This window comes from Galendromus occidentalis, unplaced genomic scaffold, assembly GCF_000255335.2.
Source record: "Galendromus occidentalis unplaced genomic scaffold, Mocc_1.1 scf7180000077484, whole genome shotgun sequence".
NCBI classification, from domain to species: Eukaryota; Metazoa; Arthropoda; class Arachnida; order Mesostigmata; family Phytoseiidae; genus Galendromus; species Galendromus occidentalis.
In genome coordinates this window covers 2,380,365-2,392,109 of record NW_003805472.1, presented here as the reverse complement: position 1 = coordinate 2,392,109, position 11,745 = coordinate 2,380,365, and the positions used below count along the sequence as shown (strand labels likewise).

The window sequence follows — 11,745 nt, the reverse complement described above, 5'->3', positions numbered from 1 at the left end:
TTCTCCTCACTTTGAGTATGAGCCAGATCCTGGTAGCTGGTCTCTCTTCCCGTTTTCGGAGGCGAATATCCGTCTTCTTAGTGTTCTCGAGAGTCGAGACTCATTTTCAGAATGTTCCAGACCTACATCGAATTTCCAGCTCCAGCGCTCGAGGGAACACTGGTGGGCTGCTCAGAGCGGAGAAATCCCAGCCGTTATCCGCTTGGGAGACACGACGGAATTGATAGGCAGTCGAGAAGAGACGTCGGCGCGATTGCGTCGAGATTAGTCTCTCTGCGAAGCTGAACGCCCGTAAATAAGTACTCTTTCATATGTTCGACTTTCTTCCGGTTTCCGCTACCGAGGGTGTGTGGCCTTCGGGGACGCGGAGGAAAGCCTCTCAGATACTGCAGGATATGGTTGAACAGTCGAATCAGTTCCGCCTGAACCTTTCGGAGGTAGTAGAGCTTCGAAATTCCGCCTTTTTGAACTTTGGGAGCAAGTCAATCGGAGAAACACAGCAGAGTGAGTTTATAAGCCCGGGCAGAAGTATCGTCTTTCGACGAGAATAGAGACCTATCGTCATTCTTTTTCGGAAGGAAGGAAAGATATCGGGCGAAGGGTACCTATGTCAGCTGACTCCGGGCAACACCAAAATATCATCTCAAACAAGCGAATCCCTCTCGGAGATTCCATCTCAAGGAGACACTGATATCTGACCTATCAACTCCGATTCATCTTCACCGGCACGGTCTTTTCGAATCCGAGTCGTCGTCGAATATTCTCCTTGGCTGAGCATTCACAGAGATCGGCGTGTATATACTCAATTCGAGAAATAACCGTTTCTTTGACGACCGATCCTTCGTTCCCCGGCGTGGCGAGACGTCCCGGCCCGGGAATCAGCATGAGCAAGCCAAATGATAGAGGACCCCGAACCGCGCTGAGCAAGCGATGAGCTCCGACGGACGCGTCATTTTCCAAGGGAGCCTCAGTTGAGGTTCCTCGATTGATGAGCGAATGGGGCTTCGTTGAGTAGCTTACGCTGTTATTCGGACTTTATTCGAGGGGCACAGGCTCCTAATATCCGGGGTATTCGGAAGAATATATTCGGGAATTCGCCCGGGAGACTTCACCTGCGGAGAGGGATCTGATGCTACCGGGAGCGGGGCCTCATTCGTCTGGCGATCTGACGCTGCTTGCACCATGGGCTGGGTCTGAGCCCGAAGCCGAAGTTCCAACACCGATCCAGATGCACTCTCGAATATTGCGCCCCGAACATGGACATCGCGTACCCCAGACAGACAGATGCATCCTTTAGCAGGCGGATATCACCCTTCGTCGACATGGTGGAATTGTAGCGAACGAGGCTGGAGCCCGTAAGATAAGCGTCGAGCTCAGAACTGATTTGCTTGATTGTCAGAATCGATTTGACATCGAGGAGAATCGAGGCGCTTTCCAATACTTTTATTCATGTCGATCATTAGTTTTCCATCGTCCTCTCGGGATGAAATCGAGTTCAGCGCTCGCTTCAGTGACTATCCACACGGGAGTCTGGTCGACAGCATCACTGAGAGGGAACACCAAGAGGAAATGAATGACATAGAGTACGTCAGGGTTGAATGGTCAGACACAATTATTCTTCGCCGTCCTCCAGCGTTCGCTCAGGGCGGACATGACCTCAGAATGTTTAAGATGAGGGCTGCCGGTCTTAATACTCTTGTATTCGTCCTTGACGAATCTACTGAAGGGTGATGGTTTTCTCTCCGCGGCCGGAGTGACTTGATTGTTCCGTTTGTTGTTCACAAAAAGCTCGAAGCGTCCTTTACAGATCGAGCAGATAAATCTCGATGTGTCGAGAGATTTCGAATGTCGGCGAACTTCGTTGGCGCAGCCTTGGCAACTGTCGGAAGAATTGTGTGTCACATCAGTAAGTTTTTCTCTGGATGGGGATATGGAAATTTGACTTTGGCTCCCGCTGGGAACTCACCGATACACATATTTCGTTTCGATTATATAGGAGTGAGTAGTTGTGACGGTTAGCCCGAGGAGCTGGAGCGCTCTCTGAGCCCAGAACTTGAAGAGTGTCCCATGTCCGTCTCGGTAGCCATGGATCAGCCAGCCGGCGGCGTGACACATTTCGTGAAGCAAAGTGTCTCTCAATCGAGAAGGTCGATCCAGAACCTGCGGAATAAGCAGCGGATTGCCGCTCAGTAGGCTGCATCGAAGCGAATCGTGCAGTACAAATCATCGAAATTCTCTCGTCCTGTCACCCGGAGTGTTCATACCTTCGGTGAAAGTTCGATCCGAGCCCTCTTGGAGCCGTCCTGGTGCCGACGGTAGTAGCAGCAGCCGGCGGTTTTCAGCATGCGCACGTTCCAGGTTATCGGAATCTCAGAGTTGAAGCGGCTTTGGAAGACTGTTTCGTGGAACAGCTGGGGGCGGAAAAAGGGAATTAGACTCCGAGCTCCCCCGGGTCCAATCATTATTGTCGACGACTGGGCTCGCGCTCGGAAAGCCTAAGAATTTCACGAGTCCATCACCATTCCCCTATACCTCATCGAAACTCACGTCAAAAAGCTTCTTCACGAGATCGTCCTTGATCGAGTTAAATCTGCCCTTGCGATAGACGAGGGCGTCTTCGTGGCACAATTTCAAGGGAACTGCATCTTCGTCCAGGGATGCTAAGAATTTGCGGTCGTCCGAGTTGCTTCTCTCCCATTCGCAGACCGAATTTTCAGGGTCCACCTGCTTTTGGATGTGAGGGGAGCAATTTTAGGGACGGAAGGATTCGCTCAATCCTAACGCTCGTTCTCCATAACTCCAGGGAACGAGGCTCGGATGACCATGATGCCAGAACCCCGGATTTCGAATTTTCAAGGTACCTCATCTTTCCGACATCGGAGTTTGTCCAGAAGCTCATCGAACTCGAGGTCATCCTTCGTCTTAGGTTTCGCCCCTTTGGCTTTCACGGTTCTCTTGACCGGCAAGGACGGAGGTGGCATGGTGCTCCGATCGCCTTCGTGCACAACTCGATGCTGAGAAGGCATAAAATCGCGAATACGAAAACGTATCACCATCACCAGACATGGTGATTGCTTGGTTGTCTCGGAGAACAGATCATACCTTCGGTTCGGTGGCGGCAATCGCATGAACTCCAGGTTTTTTCATCCCTTTCCGCGGCGGCGTTTTGCGGTCATTCTCTTTGACCCGAGCGTCCAGCGCAGGAAGTTCATCATCGCCGGAGCTGATTTCGATGAAATCGGCTCCGTTTTTCGGCGATGGAGTTCGAGAGGGGCCGATACTGGTTGAGAATAGAATCCTTGATAGGTTGTCTGCTGCATCCGAGGTTAACGGTGGCGGGGCCTCTACATCTTCCTGATCGTCACTCTGCGAGGACGAGCTCTCTATAGTAAACTGGAAGCAACAAGAATACATCGCAGCTGTTGAGGTCGTCTCGGGACACTCCACGAAGACGAGCGGACTGGGAAATCGTTGCCGATTCCGCACGGGAATCGAAGGTTGTATTCAGAGAACGAACCTTCTGGGCTCTGCGACGAGCTTTGAACACAATATCTTCGTCGTCACTGTCCTCTCCGTATCGTTCGGTCATTTGTAGAGAACTCCGCGCTCCGTCTCGACTTCTCCGGGGCTAGAAGGTGATCGCGTCCCCATCAGAAAAATTCTCCGTCCAGAAATTGGAGCGACCCGAGCTCCGGATGCAGACTTTCGAAGATTGGTGTTCGGACCGAGCTCAGGGTCACATAATCAAATTCAGTCTTTAATACCTTAACGTCCGATCTCGAGAGCTCAGGTATCTTCTCGAGAATCGGTGGCGCAACACCTGATCGCGCGTCGTTCGGAGAAGAGTTTCGAGGAGGCATGATTCCGCTCTCTCTTTTTCGTACAGGAGCTTCTTTGGCGGGGCCGTGCGATTTCTGCGGAGATGGAACCGTCGTGAAAGGGAGCCCGACTCATCCTATGAATCACCGCTATCCTGCCCATGCCAAGGGGTCTTATGGATCGAAATATCAATTATGTACCTAAGGCCGGATTCTCTCGATGAAAGTTCCAAGGCTCCTGACCTTGAGCGGCGTTTCATCATTTTCTTCATCCGAGCTCGATGAGTCCGAAATGATCCTATTGAGTTTCTTCTTCAGTCGCCAATAATCCATGGACAGTGGAGTCAGAACTAGGTGGTAGAGAAGAAAACGCACGGTGAGTTCATCTCCCGATTCCCTGCAACTTCTTACGATCTCCTCCAGACATCATCGACTCCTTCCATCACAAACCTCGGCCGGATCGGGGACACTTGAGCGTTGGAGTGTCCATATCGACTCCCTGGCACTCAGACCCACGGAATTCTCCCCAAAATTAGTTGCCTCCGAGCCGGCGCTAGTCGAGGCGCCGCAGTCCCACAGCGAGCAGGCACTGATAGATATTCTCCCTTAGCCCGGCAAACCTTCCGTCATCTATCTCCGATCGGAATGGGATCAGGGTCAGGAGACGACTTGACGCTCAGAATACTTGAACTGATTCGCAATTTCATGCATGTCCATAAGACGAAGCCGCCGTCAGTTGTTTTGAAAATGAATGATGCCTGTGATCTTTGTTGATGGGATCCCGCGAGGAGGGCGTTTCAGTGCATATGGTTCTGACAGGCGTCACCGAGAAAGGGCCATACTCCAGCTTCTCGATGCCGGCAGAGCTCCGAAATTCGTCATTGCGAGCGATCCTGTTTCTCTCGGATGGATCCAGCCCCTCTCACCCCCCCTGTGTACGCCTCTTCCTTCAGCTCGGGGGAGGGAGGGAGGAGAGGGGGGTTGGAACCTAGGGGTGACCGAGGGGAACTCGATCCTGTTCGACTGCCAGGTAGGTAAGATTCCTGCCGTGGCCGAGCGGATTCTGACACCGAGGCCCCCTGATACTTCTCGTCTCAAGACCAGAGGTGGGCAGAGGTAACGAACATTATTTCGTTAAAGAAAATTCCTCCCGTAGTGAAGAGCCGCTGAAAATTTCACGGAAAACAGCTGTGAGGCTTTATTTCGGGTTGGAAAAGTATCTCTTCATTCGTAAGTTTAGTTTCACATTTGCCCACGACAAGCGATCGAAGCGATAAAGGAAATGTGGGGCGTCTAAAAGTGAGCAAGCTCAACGGAAGTCCTCAAGACTCAAGATCATTATCTAATCTCTCGCGTGCAACGGTCACATTTGGCAAATTCCCCTCCTCTGTATATTTGGCTTGCCAGAGTGTGGTTTACAGATATTACTGATATGGGCACTCGAACAGAAATGAGCTATCTGAACGAAAAATCATCTGTTTTTCACAACATTGCATAAACTTTACACGCAGCTTCTCCTTCAGAATTCGTCTAAATCGACTCGGAGTCACCGAGCTTGTCGTATGGATGAGCATTGGGTAGTCTTGTGGGGAAATTCATGGTCATCGATTTTGATACTTCTAGTGGCCTTTAAGGAGATCGCATGCTCCTCGCCGGCGCGGCGGTGTCATTCTCACCGGCTACCGCGGAGAACTAAACACAAATACGGAACAATCGAAACTTCTCCAGCTCCTGCAGTCTATCTTCGTCGCTCGCAATTCCATATCATTTTGTTCTATGGCCAGGAGGGTTTTGTGCGCCGACTGCCTAGCACTTGTCTCTCTCTAGATTTTCGATCTCTGCCAATGTCTGCATGACACCATGAATCTCCAGTTGGGATCAGCATGAGATTGGTCTCCTTCCTATTCAGGTGGTAGTTTCGTACTCCCTAATCCTATGGGGGTCCAGGAACGATCGCCGGGTCTCTCAGAGAGGCGCTCTAGGAATCTGTGAAGTCGTCAGCGACGCATTCTCTCGTCGGCCCGCGCTGCTTCCTTAGGTAGGAGATCCTCAGAATTCCGTACCGGGGATCAGGAATCGCATTCCCGATCCCCCGCGGGGGGAAGCTCCAAGAAACCGACGCTCTTGTGACACGTAGAAACAGAGCTTCAAGACGCAGGACATCGAGAAAATCCTCCATATAATCTCTTGGCTATGCTTCTTGTCGGCAGCACTCGATTGAGTCTAAGTTGAGCTTCCGGTTGGTTTTCGCGCCCGAACACAAAATTAGCGTCCCCACGTACTCGGCTCGGGGAGTCCCGGGACATCCGGAAGTTCCCGAACCGATAATCACGCGAGTCGGTTCCTATGGTTCCGCAGTGCAGAGATCCATCAATTGGAAAGGGGTTTCTTCGGCTTAACAAGACAGAAAACTTTGATCGCTGATCCATTCTGAGGTTCCCGGTTGTACGGCGGCTGGACTATTAGGACCCTGAGGGGAGGATGGTACAACGGTTTGCGGCGAGACTTTCGAAGAATCCTTAGGTTTCACTAAGCGCTCCAAAGTATCCCGTTCAGCGACAGCCTGGTGCGCACTCTGCAGCAAAGTTTGCATGAGTGCGTGCATTTCGCTATCCTCGGTTTGGAGCTCCTTGATGTGTGTCACCAAGGACTGATTTTGACGCGCGGCTTTCCGATACATCTGATTGAGCGAGTCTTTCTCGGCTCGCATCGCCTGCAATTCTTCTTGTAGCTGGCCAACTTTCTCCTGTAACGTGGTGAATCCGTTTAAGGCCGAGAGAGGGAGGATAGATCACTTGGCTCGGAGCTGATCCCACAGATGCGATCAGATACGAGGACATATCGGGATCTCAGACAACGAGGTAAATAGAAACTCTACCTTGAAGTCGTCTCTCTCCTGTTCAGCAGTTTCGATTCTTAGCAGGAGTGACTCTTTATCGCTGTGGTATTTGTTCTTGAGCTCTTCGAGGAGTCGCTTGACCTCGAGCATTGCCTTGGAAAAGAAAGAAATCAGATCGAATCCCCCTTGCTCAGGGAATCAGATCCGCGTAGAATACGAGCCTGTAATTAACTCACTTGGGAATGATAGTGAAAAGAAACGGAATTCTGTGACGAGATCATCAGGCAATCGTGCTCGGCTTGAAGTTTCGCCAAAGAACTCTCCAGGTCGTTTCGTTCCGTGTACAGCAAGTTAACCTGAAGAAAATCCACGGATCAGTGGCGGAGAATCCCGTCAACAGCCCAAGGTCTGCTGAAGTCATCTGATGCGGAATTCTCTCTCGATAAGCAGGTGTCCCCGATAAGCTTACCTGTTGTCCCAATTGATCCATATCCAGTTTATATTGTTTTTGAGCCTCTTTGAGCTGCTCTTGAGCTTCGCGATGCTCTCGTTCAAAGCATCGGAGTCGAGCGTTCTCCTGACTAACCTTGTCAACCTGCAACGATTCGGGATATTGTATAGATCGAAGCGATTACTCGCATCGCCGCGTCCATCCCCGAGTGGCAACGTATCGTGTGCGACCTGCGCACGATCCCTCATCCCGCCTCATGTCTGCATTCGACGCAAACTATCTGATGGGTCCCCCTGGGCTCTCACCTTCCGTTGGAGTTCCTCCACGATGGACGATATCCCGTCGAATTGTTCCAATTTCATAGCTAGGGCCTTCACTCGTTCGCGGTAAGCGAGAATTTCCTGCGAGATGGAGGAGAAAGCGTCAATTATGCACGCTGTCATTGTCATGCCGTTAAAAAGTCTACGTCTGCTATGGCCGGCGTGTGTGGGAGCTTTTTGGGAGCGTGTGTTCATTTTCTCGGAAAGCTCCCGATTCCCCTCGGAGCCCGCATTTACGTAAGGGAGACTTTTACGTATGGTGCCGATCGGGTTTGCTCGTGGCGACTTCGATTTGCCCTGACTTATCCTTTATCTGTATCCCCTCACGGGTGAAATGTCCCAACTGAGAAATCTGGGAGGCCTAAACCCTGTGTTGTCTAGCTCAAAGGTTTGCAGTGGCTTTGGAGATCAACGCACCTGCTTGAGACTATAATTTTCTTGTTGAAGGTCCCGCGTATCTGAGGAGCTAGTGTTCGAGGACGATTCTCGAGTCGGTGACGCCGGCACGCTCTCGCGAGTTTTGTATATTTTCATCGCAGCCGCCCCATTCGATTTGGGGAACACCTTTGTTGGCTTCGTGTAGAGAACTTCCATTTGTTTCGGAGGAACTGGAGGAGCGCAATCGTCCGGACACTCATAAACGCGTTCAGATACGTCGCCGATGGTTGTGTATCTAGAAGAAGAGAGTTCCGGTGAAAAGCCATCCGCACGCCATCTTTGCCACTGTGGAGTGGCCACCTGACGCTTTCTCCGAGAAACGAGAGACCCGAACATTCGATAATGAGTCCGCGGTCCTATTGGAGGCCATCGGGGGCTGACTTACAACGAGTCCTGCTCCATAGGATTCGCCACAATGTGCATCGTGGGACCCTGGGTATTTTGCATGGGCGTCACGTTGCCGTTGGGCATCTGATGGCCATTTGAGAACGAGTGCATATTGAGCTGATTTGCTTGTTGGAGTTGATTCATGTGAGCCATTGAGATCATCTCAAAGGGATCCAATGTGATGATACTTTCATAGACGGCTTCACCTGTAGCACTTTTTTTCTGCGGAAATAATCATATATTCATTTCGATTGTGGACGAATGTTCCCTGTCGCTCGACGCTTCTTTCCCTCACAAACGGGAATTTCCATCATTGTTGAAACTGAATGTTGCTGTAGACTCACTTTCGGTGTTTCAGGTCCTACAGCTGAATCTCTTCCCTTGCGGCGGGGCTTGGAGACCTTCGAGTAAATTGATTCAGCTGGCGACGCTTCTACTTTTGGTACGACAGGACTGTTCTCAATCCCTTTCGAACAGATTCCCTGCGGGAGCGAGACACTTCGATTCAGTCGGTGGATGCCAGCCATTCCGCTCTCTCGCGGGTGTACCCACATCATAGGTATCGAGAATCGAAAAAATACATGCGTTCGTGGCGAGTGAAAACATGGAAATTGAGGCATTCAGTCCGGTAATGCACGGATCCCGGGTTATGAATTCCGAGGGAAAACAACTCGATGAGAACAAAGATCTTTATGAGTACTTCCAGAACGCTGGAAACTCCAGCCGTCCCAGGATATCATCATCGGCATCGGAAGTCTGTCGACACTCGCGGGACGGAGGGACATCAATCCCCTTCCGCGGAAACGCCTCTTCTAAGTCAATCTCCCATCCAGGACCTCACAACGCATAGAAAACGTAATTGGGGATCGTCATCCAGGGGAACTACGAATCTAACCGATTGGGATGGGTGAAGGATTCCAACGCTACCGAGTAGAGCCGCAATCGATTCGATGATCGCTAGAGATTCTTTGGTTCACATTCGGAAATTCTGTCATGCAAGGCGGGACTTCCAGTGCAAGATCCCACGCAGCGAGACCGCCTCGAATACAGCCGCGAGAACGTGCATCATACAGTTGTTGCACATGTTCGTGCAGAGGCGAAGGAATTATCACTGCTTGCTCACCTTCAGAGAAGGAACAGATTTGGGTGAGGTTGCCGGAGAGCTCCCACAATCGAACGAAGCTGACCTCGACGCGGAGTCGCGTCGAAACGCGGGGAGCTTACCAGAGAGACTCCAGCACCAAAGTAGCGCATTCTCAGGCATCGTCACCGAACATTCGTTCAGTCATGTGGAGCGCCACCGTTGACGCCAAGCACAGGAAGCTCTTGACAGTCCAGGGTTACTGGTTCACTGAGACACTGGTGGGCGCGGGTTGCCAGCCGTGAAAGTCGAATCGGTCGGATGCTCGGTGCACTTCCGAGCTCAGGCGGGTAAACGTCACGAAACGAGAGCACACGCAAGATCGGACGAACAAATGCCACGGATCCACGCTGCGGAACAGCGGAACGCTTCTGAGAACACTTCTGAGAGCAGTGCTGAGTACGGGCAGTGTTGTCAATGGTCCTCCGAAGGCGACGCGCATGCGTGCTCATCCAGCCCTCCGACCCCCGGCTGGGGTCAGGAGGTAACCCGCGCTGTTCGAATCCGGCCGCCTTCTCGCAGAGAGGAGCTCTGGGCAGCTCACTCAGAGATGCCTTCGAGAGAGAACTCACGTGTCGGAACGAGATGAGGAAATTGGCTTCTTTTTCCCGACCGTGTTCCGAACTCTCCGACGAGCGATAGGTCCTCGTCGGTCCACCATCGACGCTCGGATATTCAGACCCAACTTCCCCTCGATCGTTATATGATTATTATTATTCTATAATGAAGTCCATTGATTTTCAACAAGTTTCGGAATCATTGAAATTTTCAGTTTTGCGACGCGATCGAGATTCAATAGGCCGCGTGACGGTCGCGATCCCGTCGCACGGAACCACCACCCCCGGGATGGGTTCCAAGACAACGATTTACTGGTCCAATGGTTTTTGGTCGCAATGTTCAATTCCGAGAGCTCAGATGATGAGGTGGAGTCGTTGGGCTGGACCTAAACAAGAAGGAAGATTCACTCGGCGAACCACGCCCATTCAAAAATTTTCCGCATGCCACGAACGAGCTCACTTCGCTGGAACCTCATTTGCAAGAGGAAATATTCGATACCGACCGATATTCGTGACGACAGCCATGGTTCGAGGGTCCCGTGACTTGAGCTCCGTCATGACGGCATTGAGGGACACTCGCGGAGAGAAATGTTTTCGCCGAGATTCTGAGAACGATTTCCGACAACCTACATAGTTCGACCAGAGGAGAGAGATGCGCTGATAAATTCGGCGAAGGATTTTATTTCTTCCATCCTAAGGCAGGAGGATGACCAACGGAAGCGTTACACGTAATATCATCATTATCACTCGCGTTTGTAGACCCAACAATGAAACTCTATTTTCACAATCACCTAGTTTCAACAGCGACGGCTCGTCCACCGTCGAGGAGGCTGTGTGTGCGCAGAGGCATTCGCTTCTCCTAGTCATGAGAGTCTCTAGATACAGTCCGAACTCTCATTCAAAACGTACTTGCACGCTCCATCTTAGTTTACAATCAAATCTTCCCTTCCAAAGCACGTTCCACAGCATGGCGGCAGACAGTCGGATTCGCTTTCACCCAGTCGGAGACCCAATCCACGATGTTCCGGAAAACCACGAACGGGGAAGAGCGAGCTTTCAAAGGAAATTCTCTCGGTGCTGCTCATCGAAGGAATTCGGAGGGGAACAAAAACGAAAGCTGATCTGTCTGCCACCACCTTTGAGACGCTTCAGATTCTCAATCTCGACCGCCAATCCCGACCGCTGGGAAGGCCCTTCCTTCATCTGTTATCGGAGATGGATTTGAACCAAATCTTCTTGTTTTCCGTCGGGATGAAGTTTTGATTTCCCTGTCTAATCGGTCGAGCTCTCGAAAGTTCCCAGAGTCTAGTTGGACTGGCCGTGGAAACGAGTCGGTCGTTGCCATCCTCCGCTCTGCCCATAGTAAGGATCGAGAGGTTTGTTGCGAGCTGATTCGGTGTTTCCAAAAACTTCTCCCTTATCCATGGACAAGCATCCAGCGCCACCACCGAAGCCCACACCTAGAGGATACGAGAAAGGGAAATACAGGTTCCTGAGAAGCTCTTCTACGAATTCACGCCGTGTCAGAAGCCTTCGTATCCTCCATGAGCTCCTTTTCGAAGCACCCCTTACCTTTGGGACCGAATTTCCGGCCGTAACACTGCTTGCAGTACACATCTCCCTCATGCTCGGTGGAACAGGTCGAATCCAGTCGTTTCAAGCAGAGGCCGCAGTAGAAGCAGATTTTATGCCACTTCTGACCGCCGGCGAGGATCTCCTCCGCATGATACACAATCTTGGCGCACTTCGGGCACCGAGACTGCTCTCCAGACTGGACGGAACGGCATCTGTGGT

At 51.4% G+C, this 11,745-nt stretch overlaps 3 protein-coding genes and 1 pseudogene across 3 annotated transcripts; all 4 read right to left on the bottom strand.

Annotated features, from left to right (window-relative positions):
- Positions 1 to 1,602: 1,602 nt before the first annotated feature.
- Positions 1,603 to 3,296, bottom strand: LOC100901215 (acidic repeat-containing protein). Its single transcript, XM_003745580.2, has 6 exons — positions 3,103 to 3,296; positions 2,862 to 3,014; positions 2,548 to 2,727; positions 2,265 to 2,411; positions 1,967 to 2,160; positions 1,603 to 1,879 (listed from the first exon to the last, which is right to left on the bottom strand). The coding sequence occupies exons 1-6, from the start codon at positions 3,145 to 3,147 to the stop codon at positions 1,603 to 1,605; spliced, it is 996 nt and encodes a 331-aa protein (XP_003745628.1). The 5' UTR covers positions 3,148 to 3,296.
- Positions 3,297 to 3,326: 30 nt separating this feature from the next.
- Positions 3,327 to 4,529, bottom strand: LOC100907956 (uncharacterized). Its single transcript, XM_018640424.1, has 6 exons — positions 4,269 to 4,529; positions 4,062 to 4,168; positions 3,765 to 3,914; positions 3,518 to 3,628; positions 3,377 to 3,393; positions 3,327 to 3,342 (listed from the first exon to the last, which is right to left on the bottom strand). Exons 1-6 carry the CDS (start codon positions 4,306 to 4,308, stop codon positions 3,327 to 3,329), a joined length of 441 nt encoding a protein of 146 aa, XP_018495940.1. The 5' UTR covers positions 4,309 to 4,529.
- Positions 4,530 to 6,213: 1,684 nt separating this feature from the next.
- On the bottom strand, positions 6,214 to 9,798 carry LOC100907816 (keratin, type I cuticular Ha2). Its single transcript, XM_029112130.1, has 9 exons — positions 9,377 to 9,798; positions 8,598 to 8,735; positions 8,252 to 8,475; positions 7,846 to 8,101; positions 7,414 to 7,509; positions 7,127 to 7,252; positions 6,894 to 7,013; positions 6,697 to 6,810; positions 6,214 to 6,564 (listed from the first exon to the last, which is right to left on the bottom strand). Exons 1-9 carry the CDS (start codon positions 9,515 to 9,517, stop codon positions 6,214 to 6,216), a joined length of 1,566 nt encoding a protein of 521 aa, XP_028967963.1. The 5' UTR covers positions 9,518 to 9,798.
- An 820-nt stretch (positions 9,799 to 10,618) lies between these two features.
- Positions 10,619 to 11,738, bottom strand: LOC100901075 (muscle LIM protein 1-like; annotated as a pseudogene).
- Positions 11,739 to 11,745: the final 7 nt, after the last annotated feature.